Here is a 24230-nt window from a genome sequence, read left to right as displayed (position 1 = left end):
GATTAAAAAATAGAAGATCAGTGGAATAGACAAAGGAGAATGAAGGGAAGGGAGGAGGAATGGGATAGGAAAAAGACAGCAGAATGAATCTGATTAACTTTCCTGTGTAGTACAGTAGAGGAAAGAGAACAGGGACTGGAAGGAAGGGAGAGGAAGGGGAAGTACTGGGGACTGAATTAGAACAAATTATATTCTATGCTTTTTTAATTATGTCAAAATGAACTCTGTTGACATGTGTAACTAAAAATAACCACCACCACCAACAACAAAAGAATAAATTATTTCATTTGAAAAAAAATTGCTGGGGCTGGCCTTGAACTTGATCCTCCCACCTTAGCCTCTGAGTTGCTATAATTACAGACATGTACCACCACACTCAGCTTCTGAATAGAATTTTTAAAGTACCCCGTTTTGAGTACTAATGTATTCTATTTGTTCATTTGTAAAAGGCACAGTCAGATAATCTTAGAGCAGAACCAGGAGTTGATCAACTGGTCCAGTGCGCCCTCTGCCCCCCACTAAGACAGTTCAGTTTGTAGATCTCATAATTTAGAGATTGTGTTTCTTGATTTTAATTAAGGTGATGTATAATGATAATATAGTTTGTTTAAATTAAAATCTATACATTCCTGTGCATTCTAAAATAGGATGAATATAATAGTTTCATATGTAACTAAAAACTCTTAAAAAATATGGGCTGTGTTCTTTTAGCTTATTTAAGTACATTTTACATGAGTTAAAATATTTGTTTCTCTTTGAAGAACTATGGAATTTGAAGAAATCGTGGGAATGATATAAGCAAGTCTTAGTTTTTTTAAAGTACATAGAATGCAATTAAGGGTGTTTTCATAGGAATGAAAGAAACGGACAAAATTATATCAAAATCAGTAAACTTTGCTTCCTATTCTAGTCTGCCTTCTAAAGTTCCCCTGTAAGGGATGGGGATATAGCTAGTAGTGATATAGCATGTGCTTAATATACATGAGGCTGGGTTCAATCCCCAGCACCAAAACTAAAACAAAACTAGAAAAATGCTGCATAGTTATATTCCTAAACACTGGTAGTATGATTAACATGAATAGCATATCTAACTATCCTCTGAAACTCACGTTCTTTTTTTTTTTTTTTGGTAATGGGGATTGAACCCGGGGTGCTTAACCACTGAGTTATATTTCACCCTCCCCATCTTTTTAATTTTTGATTTTGAGACAGTGTCTTGCTAAGTATCTTAGGGCCTTGCTAAATTGCTGAATTGGCTTTGAACTTGCGATCCTCCTGCCTCAGCCTCCTGTGCACTAGGATTAAAGGCATGTGCTACCATACCCAGCTCCTGTCCTTCTGTATACAATGTTTTTTTGGGGGGTGGGTGGGTACTGGGGATTGAACTCAGGGGCACTCAATCACCTAGCCACATTCCCAGTCCTATTTTGTATTTTATTTAGAGATAGGGTCTCATTGAATTGCTTAGAGGCTTGCCATTGCTGAGGCTGGCTTTGAACTCGTGATCCTCCTGCCTCAGCCTCCAGAGATACTGGGATTATAGGTGTGTGCCACTATACCCATCTGCACCTTGTTTTGCATGTATCTGGGATGCCCTCTAACTCCCTATTAGTATACAATTGATATATTCTCTTATCTTTCAACACCTGGTTCTATGGTCTCCTCCTACATAAAACCTACCAACAGTTGTCCTAGGTAGATGCTTTCATAGTACATTGTTCATACTATGATAATAGCATTTAGTAAAATGTATTCTAATGATACATTTGCTTGTCTGCCTTGCTAATGAAGAGGCCCCAGATATCAACCACATTTATGCAAAGCACATCTTATAGGTAATAAATTTCCCCCAAATAATGAATTTGTTACATGCTTTTGCATGTAGGATGTTTGCCCCTAATAAATAATTATTCCATGCATAGGCTGGAATTCCCTTCACAATTTCAGTAATTATTAATATATTGGATGTAGGCATTGGATATAGGTGAGTGTGTCAAGCAGGCAAATTTCTCCAGTAACTTGCTATTGCTCCAGTTCTATGCAGATTTCTTACATTTCTGGGTACAGAATTTTATGACTCCATAGGCATTTTCACATCACTGAAAGTCCTCCTGTTGTAGGAGAAAAGTACCTGGAAATTCATTCATCAATGTTCATGGCATAATGAGTTTCTACTCTCAGATGTGTTTAGACTTTGAGTGGTTCCTAGGGGTGAAAATGGTTAACTCAAAGGAATAAGTTAATTTCCAGTGGTAGATTTTCATTCACTGTGTGACATGGATAAATGGTATATTTTAAGGAAACAGCAAGGTTCTGTGGTCTTAGAACCTTAGGCATACAGGCCTCCAAGAGCACCTCCAAAGGGAATATTCTGTTTCCTTAGGCTGTAGCTTTGAGGGCTATCCCTCCCTGGGATAAATCTGTGCTATTCCACTGCTCCCTTGTAATCTGCAGGTCAGAGTGGTCTGGTTTATTTCAGAGTGCTTAGTCTGCCTCACTAGCTACCAAGGAATTTCTTTTTCACATGTTTAAAACTAGAAATGTGTAATCATTTAATATTCAAGTCAGTTCCCATGAACCAGTAATAGATACGAGTGAATTCTTATTAGCTGACTTGACATATAAAAAGATGGTTTTCCTACTGAAAGCAAAATACTGCAGGAGTCAGATGTTTGAACTCTTTCCAGGCTAGATTACTCAAGAGGAAACAAACAGCTAGATTCCGTTTAATTGCTTGTTATTTTGAAGAAGGAAATGTTATATGTATTTTTCTCCCCTGAGGGCTGTGTTGAGGGCAGTATCATTTTGGTGTTTTTTAGAGGTCTATGAGATACTTCCAGCGTTTTAGAAAACAAGTGAGACTTAACATAAATGTAGTGGGACAGTGGAATGATTCAAGCTTATCTAAGTGGTTGTTGTTCTAGAAGAAGACTTGCTATTAATTGTACCCAAATCCTAGAAGTATCATATTTACATCAGAATTTGTAGATTAATGAGGGACAAGGACAATCCTGAATTTAGGCACAGATTATATAAATGTGACACGTTAATACATATCTGTGTATGTGGATTGTACGTGTGTATATATATTAACAAATCTTCTGAAGCAGGGAGGGCTCACACCCATGACAGAGTGTAGAAACTGAGAGATTGGGCTTCTGCACTGGCCTCCAGTGTTGGAGGCTTTACCATGCACTCACTGTGGGAGAGATGCTTTCTTGTCCTGTGCCTCAGTTTCCTCATCTGTGAGATATACCTGCTTCTTAGAGGAGTTTTGTTTGTCCATCAAATTAATGCAGGCAAAGAGTTTGTAAAAATGTTTGGCACATATATGGACATAATAATTGTTTGTATAAATTATTCAACATTGACTACACAGTTAATTCAAAGAGGGGAAAAAGTTACCTTGAAAATAAAAGTGACTGAAGCTAAAAACAGTTAAATTTCATAGATTCAAATTAGGAAGTTGTTTATCATTAAGATATTATAGTATAAAGAGGAATATGCAAAGTTAGTGGCTGATAATATATAATATACTTTGGATTATCAAATTTGACTATTTTTAAAGTCTTCCTCTTATGATCCCATGTATTTATGGAAAGCTCTCTACTTTGAAACCTGGGTAAGTTTGGAAAATGTTTCTTTTTGTCCATTTTGTGTTAAAGTTCAATTTTGTCTAATCAGTGTTCTAGAGAAGTGGCATTTGTATGGACTTCCTTCCAAGAAAAATACTGGGTGTTTCAGGAAGTGGTCTTGGTGAGTCAGAGGATAATACTTTTTCCTCTGAGTCAGTTTGAACCTCCTTGATGTAAATAGGCAAACTTTACTGAAAGTTCTGCTTTCCAGCTCAGATGTTACAATCATGGTTGACAGATGACTACGCTAACAATAGCGCCTCATTAGTATTTCCACTCAGTTAATGTGGAGGGTTTTATACTATTGTGACTACAGAAAGTCTGATCTTTAATTTTCTTTATAAAAATTTAATTCTCTACTTCTAAATTAGTTTGTTTCATACCAGTTTTGCTTCTGACAGGAGTGGTGTTAGGTGGTCATTGGTGTAAATATTAAAGGATTTTTTTCTTTCTTTTCTTTTTTAAGCTTAGGGTCCCCCTAAATTGCTGAGGCTGGCCTCAAACTTGTTATGCTCCTGCTTCAGCCTTCCGAATTGCTGGTATTACAGGTATACACCACTGCACTTGGCAAGCAATTTATATTGGCAGTAATGCTCACCTTGGACACTAAGATTCTCTGACTCTTATTTTATATCCATATTATACTCCTTAACACAACTCTAGTACAGGGATTATTTTGCAAAAGTCTATACAAGTTTGCCACACCAAGAATTGTATAAGGAGATAGAAAAGAATAGAGTGCATCTTCATAGCCTCATTTGAAAATGTTAACATGATAAATAATTACCAAAGACTGTGTATCATTATTGTTGAGTCAGGAAAGACTTGAAAACAGGGATGGGAATTGAGGGATTGAGAAATTGCTAGATGGGTGGTATAAGGCAGTGGAAACTATATTTGGGGTAAGAGCAGGTACCTGAAAGTAATTTAGTGCAAACATATATTGAGGATAGAGCCTGGTGGTAGTGAGGGTTTATACATGGGAAAGAATAAGGATGACAGGAGAAGAAAGGCAAATTTTGATAGACTGTAAATGATTAGTGAAAGATTTTTTTTTCTTTTTTAGGTATAACTGCAACTGGTAACATTGTTTACTCTATCATATACTTTTTCCAAGTAGTATTTGCTTGAATCAACTGCTTTTTACTTCGATGAATTTGATTTTAGAAGTAGTATTTAAAGGAAATGGCTTTATTTCTATTTCTCTCTAATGTTTAACTCTTCAGGAAAATAAAGGCATTGGTAAGTATGTAGGTAGTTATTGAAATATATCTGAAGTTTTCTATGTATCCTTTTACATGTAGTCCTCACAACAAAGTATCCTCATTTTAAAGATGAGTAAATTGAGGCCCAGAGAGGATAATGACTTGTCTGAAGTTGTAGCAAGATTTGAGTCAGGGTTTACATTCAGGGATGAGGATCTTCATAGTATGTTCTTCTCACTCTAGCACAATGCCACAATGAAAACATTGGAATATATTCTGTAAGTGGATTTTTTTTTTTCTTCCAGTAGTTCTGAAAAAGCAAGCCGTAAGTATTGTCCTTATTTTCTTTTAGGAATAAGAAAGTGGGTTTTGAATGCAGGGGACCGCTGTGTGGGTGAGCTTGCTTTCCCTCCTCCATGGGAGGAGCTTGCTCCTTCCTCCTCTCAAGAAGCAACAGCAGGGCCATATTTGTCTTCTGAGAGTGAATTACTGTCATTTGAGCCTTTGCAGTTAGATAGGTTTGGGGGTCATTTATAGATATTGTCATTGTGACAGTTAGTCTGTCAAGGCAGGTGTGTCCTGTTCTTAGCTCATTTCATTTATATTGTTAGATGATTAGTGGATTGATAGTTTGTCAATTTTTCTTGTGTTTTTTAAATTCTTCTTTTTAAATCTAAGTCATTTGGGCTTTGATAGGTTGGGATCATTGCTTTCTGTGTGGCTCACCACGTTCTTACAAGAATATGCTGTTTTGTCTTATCTGATTTCCTTCATGGCAGGGAAGCAGCTGTGTGGCTTTTGGCAAAACTGGCCTTCCCTGACGTTCAGCAGTCACAGCTGAGATTGAACACTGTTCTTGTAAACACTGATTCTTGTATCTCATGAAATTCAAACACTTGTTTCCTAGAAAAATTTCTGTTTCATCATTGTGGAATGGAGCATCTCAGTTCTTAGGAGAGCAGGAAAGTCTTCCCACCTAGCTAGTTTGAGGGTGCTACTGTGTGCTGCTATGTGCCATTCCCAAAGCTGCTTAGCAGGGGCCGGGGCTGGCAGGTGGTGGTGGGGGCATGAGAGAGCAAAAATCAATCCTCATGTTACACACTTTTCTTTGTAGGCAAGCTTGGAGTTTGTTGGGGGTAGAGAACAGTCATTTATGTAATACCCCCATCCATACACAAGTAAGATAACAGTATATTCATTTTTTCCCCTCTGCTTTGCTCTCTCAGGTGGTCTTTATAGGCAATTTCATATGCAAAAATCAGGTTGCTAAGCTAAGGTGCTGGCTTTTGTCCCCGACATCACTGGACTAATGCACTGGATTTTGCAGCTGCAAAAATCACAAGTTTTCCAGTTTAATTCGTACCAATTGGGAATCTATGAGTTTAAGTGACACATCCAAGAGCACAGTGCTAGGAACAGTATTGGAAAACCAGATTGGTATTGGCTTTGGAATTCAATGTTTTTTTTCTAATCTCATTACGAACCTACATAAAATTGACATCTGAGATGTTCACCATGACAAGTTCAAAAATGGTATTTACTTCTACTCACAGAAAAATGTTTGGATTCTGGGAGGACCGATGCACATCATCAGAGAGTGGGCACAACTGAGGAGCCAAGAAGACTCAGATTTGCTTTTCCACTCCATTTGGAGAAAAGAAGGAAATCGGCAATAAAAATGATAGGGTAGGAGAGGCAGGAGGGCAGAGATGTCATTTACTGTGTGGATGAAGATGAGCTAGAGAATGGGATGGGGAGCACAGTTGATACCACTCATTGCTTGTGCGGTTTTTGTGAGGTGACAGAGAGGCCAACTATTTTCTGTTTTTAGCTCAGCTAATTAAAATATTTTCCACTATGCTTTTTTTTTTGTTTGTTTTTAGAACGTTATTTCATTCCATCTTTTCTTACAAGAAGATTTGAAATAAACATCTTCATTCAGTTAAGTAGTGAGATATTCATAGGAATAATTTTTTAAAAAAGCCTTTTTGAAACTGCAAAGCTACACCATGTTGTCTCATTTATACAGTTTCATAAAGTCCTTAAAGCACATATTATTCATGATCATTCATGTGTCCCCGTGCTTTGTATAATGTGTTGCCTTAAAGGTGGGTATGAGTCAATTCTAGTTTTATTGATAGCTGTAATACAATTGGAAATATGTTCCTGTAGAGAAGTGTCTGTAATAGGCATGAACTTTGCTCAACAAGTCAATATGACACCATGTCCTTTTGAAACTCTGGGTCTGTTGTCTTTGCCCTGGTGCCACTTTAGCCTTTATCTTGATTGTTTCTAGTCATCCTGGATATCTCTTGCCTTTACTTCATAAACTTCCAGAGTCTAGTTTTTTTTTTTGTTGTTGTTGTTGTTTATTTGTTTGTTTATCAGTGAAGCTAGATCATCAGTTCTTTTCTATGCAAATGTGTGGGCTATCATTTGTAATTAAAGTGTAGGAAAAGAGAAACATCCTTTTAGTTGATTCTAGATGTTATGTGACAATGTGCTTTTGTTAATCCAAAACAAGGTAAAATTATGTGGCAAAGTGGTTGAATTTTATTCTATATTTAATTCTTCTTATTAGCTCTCTGACATGGGATGTGTTGTTAAATTTTGTACCTGTCTTATCTCTGAAAGGGGAGATAATGATGCTCCTACTTCATGAGGTCATTGTGACAGATAGTCTGTCAAAGCAGGTTACATTGTGCCTGACTCAGCAGCCACCGCTCCCCTTCTCAACTCCCACCACTTCCTCCAGCAGTAGTAGTCTAGTTCTCTTAATGCATCGATTTTATATACTCATTTGGCTTAAAATAGAGACCACAGTTATGCTAGTTAAATGATAACCAGATTATTTAATAAAGAGCTAGAGTTAATTTGGGGTGTTATTTGTAAAGTTAAAATAAACCTCTTTTTATGAGCATCACTTTTTCATTAAATCAAATTTTGCTTCTCCCCAAGTTTTCCCTTTTTCAGTCTAAAGCCATTTATTTTACCAGTTGCTTAGAGATGGGAACTTTGGGAATGAAAAGAAAGAAATGCAAATGTGGCATTACCAGCCCTAGTGATAATTCCCTTTTCAAATTTCCTTTTCCTTCTGACCTCAAATAGCCCATTTTCCCAAACAAATTCATCTTAAATTCCAAAACAAAAATCCACAATATAATCCAGGAGCATGAAATTTTTGCTGATTTTCCTTCACCTGCAGATCCAAATGCTTTTTTTCCAACACTTATTAATCCACTCTAAACGGTTGTGTTTTTGTTCTGTTTCAATTCCAGGTGCTCAATGTGTAATTCCTAGCAAACATTTTGTGGGGGTTTATAAATTGACACTGGCTCTTAAATGGACATGTACTATAAAAAAAAGTCCCATTTCTGCCCAAGAGGAACAGTAGTTTAGTTGTTTTTCCCTAACTTCCCAGCTCAGCAGATTCAGGCTCTTAAAACTCAAAAGTACCCAAAGTACTGTGAATGTTTTCTGCTTTTTTTTTTTTTTTTTTTTGTGCTGCTTCATTTCTACTCAACTTTACTGTGGTATTTATTTAGAATTTTAACCTGATGTACAATGACCAACAGCATTTTTGTTCACAATTAGTTTTGCATACATTTCCTTATCAAGAAAGTGCTGTTTCTGTGCACCAGCACTTTTAGCAAATACATACATTTTTTATTTCAATGGTTCGCTAATTGTCCTGGATTTTATATGGGGAATCCTGAGATAGCATTTTCAGAATCAGTCAGTCAGTCCCATACATTTTAGAACTCATAGCTAGGTTTGGCACGGTCTGAATTTATAGCCTTATGAATACAGTTTTTTCTATGTTTTTCTTCTAAGCAATGAACACAATTTGTAATTTTCTTTGTGAGTTTACTTATGCTGTTCTCCCACTAGAGCTTAAGCTCTGTTAAGATAGGAACTGTGTTAGTGAGTTTTCCATCACTATAACAAAATACATGAGATAAACAAATTATCAGGTTTATAGCTTCAGAGAGTTCAGTTCATGATTGGTTGGCTCCATTGCTTTTGGTCCTGTGGGAGCATGTGGCAGGGGAAACAGCTCACTTCCTGGCAGCTAGGGGGCAAAGAGAGAGGAAGAGGTTGGGGTCCTGATTAACCCCAGTGACCTTTCTTTAACTAGGCTCTACCCCACCTAGAGGTTTTTCCACCTCCCACTAGTACCATAGGCTGGCAACCAAGCCTGTAATGTGGACCTTTGGGGACCACTTATCCAAATCATGACAGGAACTCTGCCTGTTTTTTGAACTGTGTATTCAATATCTTGAACTGTGCCGTCCAGGAAGGTAGCTGTTTGCCATATGTGACTACTTAGATTTAAATGTAAACTAATTTAAATTTAGCAAAATTTAAAATTCATTTTTTCCTTGACAATAGCCACATCTCAAGTGCCTGGCACTTGTGCTGAGCTGTGTTGAGCAGTGCTGATACAACACATTGAAGTTGTACTAGACAGTGCTCCTGTAGAGTGCTGGTGGGCATATAGTGCTTAAGTGAATGAGTGGATGACTGAGTTAGTACTCAGATTGGCTGGTGCCAATTGATGTTGAATCAATTTTGTTTGAATAATGATTTATAAAGGTCATTTTGACTTTGAATTTTTCACTGTTGACATTTCTTCAGTCAACATCAAAATACTGGATTTATCATTAGCAAAAAGAAAATATTTATATATGAGTATTTAAAAGTATGACTTGGGGTCATGGCTTAGTCATGGTATATCTTAGCCATTAATGTCATGGCCACCTTTACCTTCACTTATAACTTTTGTAAGCCTCAGGTTCCTTATGAAAACAGAAATAAGAGGTTCTGGTTACCTCTTAAAAGTGTTAAGAATTAAGTAAAATGAGCATTATTGTTTTTGTAATAGTGAAATGGTGAGATATGTGCACATTTCCCCCAGTTCATGTGTGGGGAACTTTAATGCCCCCCCCCTTTTTTAAAAAAAAAAAAGAACTTCCATTTTTATAATTGAGCAGAGATTCTTCAGAGGTAGTACTATCCACAATCAAAGGGTGTATTCACTGCCTTTTAAATCTGAATTTAGAGACCTTAGTTAATTTTTCCCATTGAATTTAACTTTTTTTCTTTAATTTTTTGACTATATAGAACTCAAGAAAAGAAATTTTCATGCTACCTTTTAGGCAGTGTGGATCTTCAGAGTAATATACAACTATTTTTGCCTTTCCTTGGGGGTAGATCAGAAAGAATTTGTTCCCACCTCTACTCATTTAATGGGCCTCTCTTTTTTTAAAAAAAATCTGATTATAACTCAATAAAGCCATTTCAAAACTTTCTAAACAATAACAACAACAAACCTAAAAAAACACCCCCTTCAACTCCAAACTATTGTGCATTCAAAGCTATGATCTAATTCCTAGAAAAGCACTTAAGGCCTGAGTTTCTCATAAACAGCAATGCCTGGTTGAGTTGTGGATATTGCCTCGTTTTCACGCATTATCATGTCATTTCTTTTCTGGGATTCAGAATCAGTATTTGTTGTTATACTAACAAAAGGTAGTTAAGCATATACTACCAAAATATCAGCTGACTTTATCTAAAGTAAATTTTCCTCCTTTTTGTGTGTTATATTCACTCTGGCTAGTAGGGTACCTTTATTTTTAGTATAAACTTGGGCTCATATTTCATAGCTCACCTGAAGCTCTCAAGTTCATATTAGAGGTGACTTGGATATTCCTTCTGAGTTGTTCATTAACAGATAGTTATTAATGTTTAGACAATCAAAATATGCTACAGAAAAATGACAGACTAAGCATATATGTATTTATTCCTAAAATAACAGTAAAGAATCTTAAAAACCCAGTGAGAAAAAGGGACTCTGGAAAGCCTATGGGTAACTGTTACTAACCTAGAAATCCCAGGAGGCTGAAACCCAAGCTGCTAGTGAGAGATACCAAGAAGCAACCCGATTCTCACTTTAGAACCTCCCAGAGGCTCAACAGTGAGGGTGAGACTGAAATTAGAAGGGTTAAGTAGGAAGAGTTAAGTTTGAAGAACTGAGAGCCCATCTGCCTCCCCATACCCAGTAAGAATGGCCCTTTACTTCCAGAAGAATGTGAACTGGAGAACTCAGGTGGGGATATCAAGGCACAGATGGAAGATGAAGTGACATACTGAACAGTGTGAAATCCCTTTCCCCTGCCCACTTCTTTCACTTACTGTTGAAAGATTTTCAGTCAGCTTTATAATCTCCAGGAGAGAAATTGGGAGGCATTTCTTTGAAGAATCTGATCCATCTGTGGGGAAGACTCATGGATACTTACAGTTGGGATCTCCCTGCAGGAGGCCCTGCAGCAAAGACTACCTGATCACAAGCCTTACCCGTGGACACTGACTTTTTTTTTCAGCTTTTTAGGGCTTTAATTTCGATAAGAATAGTGACTGTTCAAAACCAGATACTTGAAATAATTCAGAAACTAAAAGAAGGGCTGGGGTTGTGGCTCAGTTGGTAGAATGCTTGCCTAACACATGTGAGGTACTGGGTTTGAGTCTCAGTACCACATTAAAAAATTAATAAATAAAGGTATCATGTCTATATATAATTAAAAATGTTAAACTAAAAGAAACCTGGAAAAAGAAGGAAATTGGCAAAAACTGAGACAGTGAAGGGAGAAGAAAACTTCAAAATATCATTATTGATGGGCAATATGCTACAATCATGAAATAGGAACAGGTATTAATAATAGAAGGAACATTTAGAGACTAAAAGTATATTCCCAGAAATTGAAGACTGACAGGAGAAATGAAAAACTCAAAATGTTTTTGAGGATAAAGTAAAGGAAGCCACCTAGAAAGTAGAACAAAAATACTAGGAAATGAAAAACCAAAGAGAAAAGACAAGAGAAATAGAGATAGTCTGGAAGTTCCTATTCTTTTTTTCAAATTTTAATTTATTTTTAGTAATTAAAAGTTATACATGCCAGTAGAATGTATTTTGACATATCATACATACATGGAGTATAACTTTCCATTTTTGTAGTTGTACATGTTGGGGAGTTCCACTGGTCATGTATTCATATATGAACATAGAAAAGTTATGTCTGATTCATTCTACTCTCTTTCATATTCCCATTCTCCACCATTCCCTTCATTCCCCTTTATCTAATCCAGTGAATTTCTGTTTTTCCCCCACCCCCCATACCCATGCTTATTGTGAGTTAGCATCTGTATATCAGAGAGAACATTTGTTTTTTGGGAATGGCTTATTTCACTTATCCTGATCATTACAGTTCCATCCATTTACCAGCAAATGCCATAAAGCCATTCTTTATGGCTGAGTAATGTTCCATACATACAATTTTTTACCCATTTATCTGTTGAAGGGTACCTAGGTTGGTTGGTGCTTAGCTACTGTGAATTGAGCTGCTGTAAACATTGATGTGTCATTATAGTATGCTGATTTTAAGTCCTTTGGGTATATGCTGAGGAGTGGGAAAACTGGGTCAGATGGTAATTCCATTCCAAGTTTTCTGAGGAATCTCCACACTGCTTTCTAGAGCGGTTGTAGCAATTTGTAATTCCACTAGCAATGTATAAGTGTGGGAGTTTCTATTCTGAACAACTGAAATTTTTAGATAAAGGGAAAAAATTTAATGAGGAAGGTATTAAAGAAATAAGGCAAGAAAAATTTCCAGATTTTAAGGACAATGATTTTTAAGTTTGAAAAGACCTCATGAATTACCAATATATTGAAATGTATATATATTAAAAGAGCACCTGTACTGATCTATATCACCATGAAATGTTAAGGATTTCAGGAGAAAAATAATAAAGTTCACAAAACTTCAGAAAGAAGAAGCTACCCTGTACAAAATTGAGAATCACAGCAGCACCTGACATTTAGCAGCAACACTGGCCACAGAAGAACACCGGCTTCAAAATTGTGTGGCAAAAATAATTTCCAGTCTACGGTTTGAAACCACGCAAAATATTGATCATGTATAAAGACAGAACAAACACATTTTTAGTCATGTAAAACTTCAGAAGTCTGCCATTCTTACATTCTTTCTCAGGAAGTTCTAGAAGTACTTGATATATCAAAATAAGAACAAGTACAGGCATGAACGAGGGAGACTTGGGATCCTGGAAGCAAGGGTTCAAGGCAGTGGAAAGACAAGGGGATGATGGTGGGTCTGGATCCCTCAGCGAGAGCTTGCAGGAGGCCTCAGAGCAGTCAGTTAAGCTGCAGCAGGAATGTGTGGGGGTCTGGAAGAGGTCTGCAGCAGCGAAAAAATGATAGACCAGTGGTAGAACAGGTAGGGTGTGAGAGTGTGAAAGGAAATGTCCAGGTCTGGTGGAGAGTAAAAGTACAAAAGTAAGGGGACATAGAACTAGAGCTGGGGAGGACATAATTGTTACAGACAGAAGGCTGTACATAGACGGAAAGGTATTCCTAGTGTGTTGTGAATGACATTTCCACATCATAAGTAAACACTGAATTTTGGTGTAACAAAAGTTTGACATTAGGGGGCTGGGATTGTGGCTCAGTGGTAGAGTGCTCACCTTGCATGCATGAGGCACTGGGTTCAATCCTCAGTACCACATAAATGTAAAATAAAGATCTTGTGTCCACCTAGAACTAAAAAATAAAAAAAGAAATTAAAAAAAATTTTGGCATTAGAATTTGCCCTCTGGTAAGGATTCTCACTTGGTCTCTGTCTTCATCACCCCTCCTTACTTCCCAGAGCTTCACGTGGTTCCTCAGTAACTCCACGCTGGAGGTGGGCTCCTTAACCGCCAGGCCCTGGCTTGCCTTTGCCCGTCTCCTTTCTCTACGGCCTCAGCCTGTAAAGGGAGGCTTTGGTGGCCAGGATGCCCTCCCCACCCATCCCCAGGTGCCTTCTCCTGGCCTGCGCTGTAAGCGATCCGTTTCACACTGTATCTCTCCCCACTGTATCTCATTTTCTAAAAAGCTTCTTCTTGCCTTCTTCGGTTCAGTCATGTTTTGAGGGGGATTTTGTTTTCTCTAGTTCCACCTTACTGCTTCCCTGGAGCTTTGTGTTCTGCTGTCCCTACATTGCTTACAATGTGGTCTTTTCTTAAATGAGCTTCCTCTCCCCCCTCCCAAAAAAAGTTTCTTCATAAGAGTAGGAAAATTTTCAAGGAAGGTTTTTCTTTGTCCTAGGTTCTTCTGTGTGTGGATAAGGTACCAGAGATTTGTCTTCTTAATTGTGTTACCTATTAATAATCTGGATTATTTTTATATTCAGGCAATTAAAGGAATTGATTTCTTGTTTTGTCTTATCTTTAACACATCACTTTCTAATAGCATATTAGAATTGCCTTGTTTCTTGAAGAGAAACAAAAAATTGTATTTTGAAAGGAGAGTATTTCTATGTTTCTGTGGAACATGTTCTGTATTTATATGTGATTAAAATATTAAAAGGTACAGAGCAATATGAATAAGTAGTTAAGATTGATTCAGGTATTTAACTTATCTACCCAATCATGAATGTCTCATAGATTTATTTATTTATTTTTAAAAATATTTTCTTAGTCGTAGATGGACACAGTACTTTTGTTTTATTTACTTATTTTATATGGTGCTGAGGATTGAACCTCGTGCCTTACACGTGCTAGGCAAGCATTCTGCTACTGAGCTATAGTCCTAGTCCCTGTCCTATAGATTTATAAAGGCATACTTGTTGAACTTGATACACTCTTGATACTTAAAGAAGTACATAAAGCAAATACCTGTCCCCATATAACAATTATGCTGGTAATCGGATCAGTGAAGACTTGCAAAAATAGAACCGACAGATTGCAACAGTAAAAAATCCTTTGATGAGCTGTGAGGCTTCCTTGTTCTTCTACCAAAATAATCAATATTTGAGTAGTAGGGCAGGCAGAAAAGATGACATTGAAATACTAAATAGCATCTTTTTATACAGTATATGAGAGGTTATTTGGGGGACATATAAGCATCTATATTATAGTATACTAGGAAGCTCTATTTAACCTTTTAAAAACTAACAATCCATTACTTTAAAAAAAATCATCTGCAGTTAAATAGTTAAATTAACCTTAGAGGGACGTTTGTATGATTTAGAAAAGTGAAAAAGAATCCAGTTACTTAAGAGTGACTCTTCCCACTTTCTAGATTGTAAACATTTCCAAACATGTTCATTTTATAAAACATTGATCTTCCTAAGGACCCGTGCTGAAAACGCAAAGTAAATCACCTGTAGTATTTTGTTTATTGTTAATGTCCTTTGCTCTAAGTAACACAAGGGACATGATCATGTGGTAACAGGTAGTTAAATATTAAAATATGTCATCTGTGGGTGAGAACTCTTCCCACTGTACCTGTAATGTTTTTTGATATACAATTTTTAGAGGCCATTTAATAATCACAATGAAAGCTGAATTCAGAAGTTTTAATCTCATTAAAGATAGTTATAGCATGTTTTTCTGTCTTCCCACCCAGCTGGGTAACATCAGGCCCTGGTAGCTCTTTATTTGTTTGCCTTGGTTGAGCAAATATGTTGAACTCTCCTAATTTAGCATATGGCACCACCATGTGAAAAGCATATCCAGCAATAAAATGTATCTCATGTGATCGATCCTCATTTTTCCCCCCAGTGGCTTTTGTTGTACACTGCTCAATGGCACAGAGTTTAATTTAGGAGACTTTCCACTAAGGATCATAGAATATTAGAGATTACTAGCACTTGAGGCCGATTTTTGAAAAGCAGAGACTTGAAAAATGTGAGCGGGGCTAGCCCAGTGGGATGGATTTCCCTACTTCTCACTCCAAAGTGTTACTCCCTGAAATGTGGTCAACTATAAATGGAATTGGAGGAAATGTTCTAGTTTTACTCTTTTCCTGGGAGAAAATGCCCACAGTGATGATTCTGCCTCTTCTGAGAATCCATACTCAAACACTTTGGACTTCTAGGAAGATTTGAACTTGTTAGACCATGTTCTAAATTTTGACACTCTTTGGGTGGTGTTAGCCAAAGGTTTTCATTAAGGGTTGGGTCTCCCTCCTGTCTCCATTTGCCTTACTGCTGGTCTCCCCCCGCCCCAGAACTGAATTGTAGCTCAGTTCTTTTCTGAATTACCTGAAATAGGAAATTTGTAGAAAACACTTGAGAGTTGCTATTGGATACATCTAAACCCTTTTAATGCTTTCCCATCATTTCAGCTTAGTTTTTAAAAATGCAGAATAAATAAGTAAATGGGGGAAACAGTCAGATTTCCTATACTGAAGAATTCCAAATAACTCTGTAGCACTCCCTCCTCAAGCAGCTAGAGTTCTTGGGCCCTGAAGTGTGGCTGTGGGGAGTGACTCCTGAAGAGTGCTGTGTGGGGGGGGAGAGGGGCCCCTGACAGTGGGAACACCAGACACACCGCAGGCAGCACTGAGGTGAGCAAGAGCAGTGACAAGCTATGCGCAAGGCATGGAATCTTGGTGACTGTGTGATGAGAGGGACACATGCCTCTGTGGTTCTCCTTGGACTGGGTTGGACCCCTAATTCAGTGGCTGTTGCCCCTAAAAGAGGACAGCAATTTGTACATAGACACACCCATGGCGGTAGGCCAAATGAAGATGGAGGCAGAGACCTCTACAAGCCAAGGGCTTTCAGACATCTATCTTCCAGAGCGGCGAAAGAATAAATTTCTGTTGTTTTAAGCCAGTTTGTCATAAGTTGTTATGGCAGCCTAGGAAACTAATACAGTCACCAAAGCAAGGTGAGTCTGAGAAATGCCCACAGCCTGGAGGAGCATAGTGAGATGTAAGGACTAAATATAACAGAGCCTTGTGGACCCTGGAACAGAAAAGGGCATCAGGTTAAAAAAAATATAGAGAGTATCAACTGCAGTGAATAATAATAATGGGGGATACAGGACCTCTCTGTGCTAGCATCATAAATTCTGTAAATCTAAAATCATTAAAAAATTTAAAAGTTTTGAAAATAAAAAAAAAAACAATTTAGCTAAACATTTAATTGGATCTCAAATGCATTTGATAGGATAACAAAAACAGTGGCGTCTTTATTGAAATTGCTTACAAAAGGTATTGAAAAGCACTTAATCTAAAACATTAAAACATTTGTAAGAGGTAGAATGTATAATGATTTTGGAAGTTTAAAGTGGATTTTTTTTTAATGTATTAGGCAAAATTACTGGGAGATTATTTTACAAAGTTTTCTTAGAAATTAAGTTTCAGTGGTCTTTTAGCCAAAATCTAAATGCTAATAATAACCTCCCTTCTTAATTATAACTTAGATTGAGACATAAACTGAAGTCTAGATATAGATACTTAAAGATACTCTGCCAAACCCAACAAGTCCATCAGTGAACAAAACAAGTCGATGGCATGTAATGAGAGAAGAGGCATTTGAAGGCAGCTTAGTATGCTGAGAGCTATGAGCTGTGTGGTAACAAGACTAGTAGGTAGTATTCTCATTCATCAGTTTAAAAACTAATACCAGATGCAAGTAAGAATAAAGAAAAGGGAATCTAAAACTTTGTTTATTTATATTTGGTAATCTTGGAACTTTCTGATACAAAAATAACTTGCTATTTAGCTTCATTTATTCTTCCAGTGATCTTTATATATTCTATTTACTTCTTTTTTTATTGCAGGTTTAATATTTTTGGTGTGATTAATTTAGATCTTAAATTTTATCATTTTTTTTATTTTGGTAATTGCCAAAGAATGTTATTTTATGTGCAGAATAATAAAAATCATAGTAACTGTGACTTATAAAAAAGTATTTTCATAAGGAAGTTGAGACTCTAAATCAAATAGTTGGAAGTTTTTATGATGGTTTTAATATATCATTTGAGTACAGTCAGGTAGTACATTTGGTAAAATTAACTGCATTTGTGTGACTTTAGATTGATAAAGTTTTTTTGCAACTAATATCTTACTAACAGTTTGCTTTTAAAATTGTGTATATGGTCGATCTACCTATAAGTTGGATGTATATATTAAAAGCCTACAGGGAAAAAAAGAAACATTTGTAATCATTTCCTTTGCAAGGTGTGCATTGTAACTTCTCTGTTTAAATATTTGCAAGCCACCATATTGCCACATAAGCAGCTGTGCCAAATGAAACTATAATGAATGGCCCAACGAGATGTTTCTATATTTAAAATTCAATTTAGCAAATTGACATTTTCTATTCCCTTTTCCAATGTTCTCTATTCAGACAAATCACTATCTTAAAACAAAACACAAACCAGGCATTTATTTGACTGTCATGAAGAATTAAACACCAAAAAGAAGGGATGCTGTGGCTATCACTTTTCATTAAAACCAGCTGCCATTCTTTTAAAATGCAAACTAGATCAAAATCAGCACAAACCCCGAGGGCTTAATTTGTATACTGAATGAACCAACTTGTTTTGAAAGAACTTTTCTTGTTCCTTTTTTTTTTTTTCATTTTTAATCTTTACACTGGCCCTGTGAGCTAGGAAGATCAAGGATCATCTCTATTTTAGTGATTAAAAAATTGAGGCAGAAGGTTTAGCTGACTTGCAAAGGCCAGTAAGTACCAAAGGTAGTGTTAGAATTCCAGGCTTCTAACTGAATGCCTGTGTCTTAACATATTAGCTCTAGATCCATAATGTTATTACAGGCCTCTGTCCTGGTACCAATTCCAGAATGTAGTAATGAGGTGTTGAAGTAGGATCCTATAGTTTCTAACAGTCCACTATGAAATATGTTGGAATTTTGTAAGATGCTAATAAACCATTGATAGCTTGAAATTGGCCATGGTGGGAATATTTATGCCATGGAAATAAGTAAATGTTTCCTCCTTTAAGAATTGGTTTACCACTGATTGTTTCTAAGTATAAATCGAGGAAGGAAACAAACAACAACAAAAAAGAAAACAGTATTGTAAGCCACACGTAATTTTATGCGTACTGCATATATAGAGCAGAAGTCACTATTTCTTTGCTCTGTAGGAAGGACAGATCCCATCTACCCACTTCAGTTCTTATTTGGGCTGTGTGACTGTCTAGGAACCCAACTAATGTAAGAGTGGATGAACAAGAGAAGAGCACAACAGTTTTATTAATTTAATCTACATAAGGATCTTCACAAGAGTGAATCTGAAGAAATTAAAAAAGCTATACCTTTTAGACACGAGAACAATAATCTGTGGAGGAATGACAGGACAAATGAACATCTAATTCTAGGGATGTTACTAAGAGATATGGGGGAGTGTATAAAACCTGGGGGAAGAAGATAAGGGTTACATCAGAGTTTCTTCAGATTAACTATAACCCCAGTTACCAGTCTGTCATGATCAAGTCTTATTTTCTAGTCTTGATATATGAAGAGCATCTCTCCCAAAAGACTCTTTGTGGCTTGCTGCATGTAGGAGAATAAAGGTCAAATGACCCTTGATGTATCTTGGAATGCTCAATATTCTAGTCCAGCATATTTTGAGATAGCATAGCTTTTAATATCTTGGGCCAGTTAACCAGAAATTTACTTTTAAACACTGGATATATATGGAAACACTTCCAGGAAAGCTTGAATTAAACTTGAGTGTTTTGAGGCTCTTTACAAATCTTAACCGTTCTTTATGAGCTGCTTTTAAAAGTGAGGGCAATCTGCATGGCTTTTTTTCTTCTTTGAACCTCTGATGGGTTTAATATAGAGGCCTATACATTGGGACTTAATTATTTACTATTTGTTTCTTATGAATTTATTTTGACTCCCTAGACTACAATATCCTCTTTGAAGAGAGGGACATTAACTTCTCTTTCTTCTTTCTTTGCATAAATATTTAATGAACACCTATTCTATGTAAACAAAAGTGCCTGCCCTTTCAGAGCTAATGGTCTAGTGAAGTCAGGAATTAATTTAAGCAAATGAAAAATTATACCTGTGGTAAATGCTTTGAAAAATTATTTATAGTGACTGACACTATTAACAATAAAGTGATCGACAGTGAAATTTCATTTATTCAGGAGGGTCAGTAAAAGCTTCTCTGAGGATATTGTGATTGAACTGAGATCTGAAGAATGAGAATTAACTTGGAGTTCCCAGGTCTTGGATATCATTTCTTTAATTCCCTTTCAATCTGGATCAAGCTTCCTTATTATATGCCTTCATATTACCCTGAAATTTTCCATCAAATAGTAACTACAATTTATAACTTCCCATTTGTTCCTTAGATGTCTGTTTTTCCCTCTAGCCTGTTGGCCATGTAGCTGGGAGGTACCTATTTTGCTTACCATAGTAGTCCTAGTTATCTAAGAACCTGCCACATGGCAGTCACTCAGTAATTGTTGTTTCCACCATCTTTGCCCTTGTCTGAAGGCAGGTGTTTTGCCTCTCAGTTATTGAGGACATATAATATATATGAAAAGACAAAAGTCAGAGAAGTAAGACAAGATCCAGATAGTTTAGTGACAGAATTGAGAGACAACCAAATACCTAAGTGCATACATATAAGTCAGATATAGCAGTGCTGTCTAGATGAAAGAAAGGAAGGCTATTCTATTTGGTGATAAGAATGTTTTACTTATTCTTACTCATTTGTCTTGTTTGAAGGAAATTTGTTCCATTTGTAAAATAGTTTTTCAAGATAAATATTTAATGTTAATTTAAAAAATATTTTCTTGTGAAAAGTGACAGGAATGTATAAAGGAACACTTTCTTGAAAAAAGATGTTTCAAATTATGTATGTATAGGATATGTTGTCAAATGTGCTTTGAAGTAAGGAAAAGAGAAAAGAGAAATACAGGGGAAAAAGGAAGGCAATTCACAAGGATGTTAAATGACTATCTTTATTTGTATTTTATTTTTTAGCAGCAGTGATCAAACCCAGGGCCTCACACAGCCTAGTGTTTTCATGGTTATCTTTCTGCATGATATTTTTCCATTTGTTTTTTTCTATATTTTGCAAGTTTTTTAGTTTAATGAGTCTATATCATTTTTACAATGAAGTAATAAAATAACATCTTACAAAGTTGAGAATTTATTGTTTGGGCAGAATATAGCGTTATGCCTATGTACTTAGAAGGCTCAGGACTATATTTTAGATTTTTCTTTTCCCTGCTTAAATTTGTTGATAGTGTTAGTATGTCAGTATTAAATGACAGTTGTATCTTAGTTTATGTCCATTTATTCCTCTGGAACCTGAGTGCCTTGAGGGTGGAGATCTTTATGTCTGTGTTTCTAGCATCGTTCCTGGCAGTAACACATATTTGTTGAATGAGTAACTTTTGAAAACTGAGATGTACTGACCACTTTTATTGCTTCTAATTTATGTGCCCTTTTTTTTTTTTAACGCACACGGAAGTGAGAGCCACCATGAATGGTCATATTTCTAATCATCCCAGTGGTTTTGGAATGTACCCATCTCAAATGAAGTAAGTTGAAAAGTCTATTTTTAATTTGTTTTGGGGGGATTTTGATTTTATGGTTTCAAATTTTTTTGTATTTTTAATGAAAGGATTAGTTGCATTTTTAATGCAGCTCATTCCTCATTGACATATCCTATCCTTTTATTACTAACCAATGTTATCATTAAAATTTTATTTTGTCTATTGTGAATAAAACAGTTAATATCAGCCCCAATGATGGTCGGAAGGTGTTTCAGTCTAGTATTTTATATATTATTGCATTTATAGACTCTAGTTCAGAGCTTCAAAAATCTTTGGAGCATTTTTTAACATTATTTGTAAAATATTGGCATTTGAGGAGGATTAAGTCTTGTTTAGTCCATGCTGGCAAGATATTTACCATTGTGTAAAACAAAACAAAATAAAACAGACGAAATAATCCCAGTGGCTCCAGGTATAACTTGAAATCACAACCCTGGCTTGAGTGGCTACATTGTGCATAGTTTTGTTATTTGATACTGGCCATTGTGAGACATATTTCACATGTCATTCTTCAGGATAGATAATATTTACCATATCTAGGGAATAACAATTTAATTCTTTAGCATGATGTAAAAAGCCCTCAATCTGGCTCACTTTTCCAACCACTCATCCTTCCAGTCACATCACATTAAACCCCACTCCCCATATATGCCATGTTGTTTCTTGATTCAGCTCCATGAGCCTCTCTTCGCAATGTTACTCTCTCCCTACCCTTGGAGCTTCTTTTCATTCTTTTAGATTCTGCTTAAATGTCAACTTTTTGGATATCCTGATAAAGTTAATCTTTTCCTTGATCTTACGCGTTATAGTTTCACCCTGATGTATTGTTCTATGCAACTATTTGTACTTGTATTATTGGCAGTACCCTCCCATTCTCCCTACTCTTCTAGATTGTAGAGCTTAATAAATTTTTTTACTGAGTAAATGAATAAAATACTAATAAATCAGTATTTACTTCATATAACATATTGGTAATGAGGCCAGATATAGGGTTGAGCAGGTGAAATTTAGTGATAAAGGGTTATTTGTAGGTTAATTGTGTTTTGAGTATTTGTGAGAATAGCATCTATTTCATTATAGTTTAAGTCTCTGGGAACTTGTTATAACTGTACTACCACTCAGAACTTGATTAAATATGGCAAATTTATGCTCTTCCAAGATAGTCCCAACCTTGGAGAATCTCCAGGCTACAGTTTGACTTGGCACTTGAGAGGAGGCTCAAGGAGAGTCCTCATTGGGGTCATGTGGTTTGTATTGTACTTATCAACACTTACCAGGGCAGGATCTTGCCTGTGTTGGCAAACAGTATAGGTTCAGTATGCCTTTTTTAAACACATGGTGATAATGGCACATTGGAATTTTTATTTTCTATTTCTGTATTTTTATGACCTACTTTGGACTTTAACCCAACACAGTGACCATTTTTTTTATTACAGTGGCTATGGATCATCACCCCCCTTTTCCCAAATGGACAGAGATCACAGTTCAAAAACAAGTGCAAAGGCTCTATATGGTATGTTTGTTTATTCAATAGGGATATAATTTTGCTTCTAACCACTCTTTATAAATTTAAAATTTCTAAGTCATAGATTGAATCCATATCCTGTTTCTGTTATTTGAAATGAAATATTGATGGCTACATAAGAATTATTTTAAAGAAGAGTTTTTACAAAAGCTGCTGAAGTTATAAACTGTGCTTGCTGTCATAAGATTTAGAACTATAAATTGAATGTATTGCAGCACTTTCAGAGTCTTTCACCATGGCATCAGTGCCTGAAGTGGGCTTTCCCACTTGTTACTTGTAAAATGTTTGTTGATCTTTATGATGGAGCCAGTTGTGATTGTGAGCTGACAGGTGACAGCTTTTTCATATAGCTCTTGAACTTTTTGAGGAGTAGGTTAGTATGATTAGCAATCCTTTTATTTCTTTCTGCACTGCAAAATAGTCGAACTTTCTTTCCAAATCTTTGCCCTAATTTGTCTTACATATATATATATTTTTTTTTCCTAAACTTTAAATATAAAAAAAAGGTAAAAAGAAGAAAGAAGAAAAAAATGCACATCTTGAAGTGCATTTAATTGTGTAGGGTCTGTATGACCTTTTATTAATGTATAACAGTAAAGAATCAGGATAGTATTATGGTTAAGAGCAGAGACTCTGGAATCATACTTCCTAGGTTCAAATCCAGTTCTACCATTCACCAGTGACCTTAGGCAAATTACTTTACCTGTCTGTACCTAACTTTATTTGTGTAGTGGTGATATGTGGTAGCATTGATAAGAGGATTAAGCAAGTTAGTAAATGTAAAATGCTTAGAACAGTGCCTGGCAAGCAGAGAATGCGTTATATATCTGCTATTGTCAGTATTGTCATTGTTATTATGTACGATGGGAACCAACAGCATTTTCCGTTTTGTAATTCTTTTTATATCACCCAGATTTACAATTTTGTGTCTATGGTTTGAATGAACAATTCTGAAGTCTCATGATTCATTTCTGCCTATATTTTTAGTAAATTGGCTTTACAACTCAAACCATATATTCATGGAATGGATTTAATTCTATATAAGTATACTTTAAAAAAAAATGACCCTGTCAGTCTGATTGGTATTGATTTCCATTTTCTTAAGTGTCACACTGAGACTGTCTTAACATGACATAAATGGTTGTGCTTTGTAGATCTAGAGAATTTATTCAGCAAATGTCATAGTCAATATGTTTTCAGAACTGGACCAATAATATCTGATCCTCGGCTTTAAGGGGGGTGTAGTCTAGAGAGGGACTTGAGGAAAACTAAAAATGAAAAAAAAGTTTCGAGAGAATAAAATAATTCCTTTCCTCGTTTCTTTCTAGACATATTTATTAAGTGTGTCAGTGTGCTAGGCTACGATCGTCATAGTCTATTTTCATTACCTTTATTTCAAAGATGATAGGATATTGTCATTGCTTATTTGCCATTTTGGTGAGATAGACTAATAAATTCATTTTTATAATAAAG

At 36.0% G+C, this 24230-nt stretch overlaps 1 protein-coding gene across 7 annotated transcripts in view; it reads left to right on the top strand.

Moving 5' to 3' along the window:
* Nucleotides 1–24230, top strand: part of Eps8 (EGFR pathway substrate 8, signaling adaptor) — a 161587-nt gene that overhangs the window by 78561 nt on the left and 58796 nt on the right. For 4 of the 7 annotated variants that reach the window (XM_076854152.1, XM_076854151.1, XM_076854155.1 and 1 more), the window contains 2 exons: nucleotides 21138–21217; nucleotides 22669–22745. In XM_076854152.1, coding sequence (XP_076710267.1) covers nucleotides 21159–21217; nucleotides 22669–22745 — 136 coding nt within the window. In that variant the 5' untranslated portion in view covers nucleotides 21138–21158. The remainder of the gene's footprint in view (nucleotides 1–21137; nucleotides 21218–22668; nucleotides 22746–24230) is intronic. The other 3 variants (XM_076854154.1, XM_076854150.1, XM_076854156.1) reach the window with 1 other exon arrangement.

The sequence above is a fragment of the Callospermophilus lateralis genome, chromosome 4 (genome assembly GCF_048772815.1).
Source record: "Callospermophilus lateralis isolate mCalLat2 chromosome 4, mCalLat2.hap1, whole genome shotgun sequence".
Taxonomy (NCBI): domain Eukaryota; kingdom Metazoa; phylum Chordata; class Mammalia; order Rodentia; family Sciuridae; genus Callospermophilus; species Callospermophilus lateralis.
This window is presented reverse-complemented; position numbering and strand designations above follow the sequence as displayed.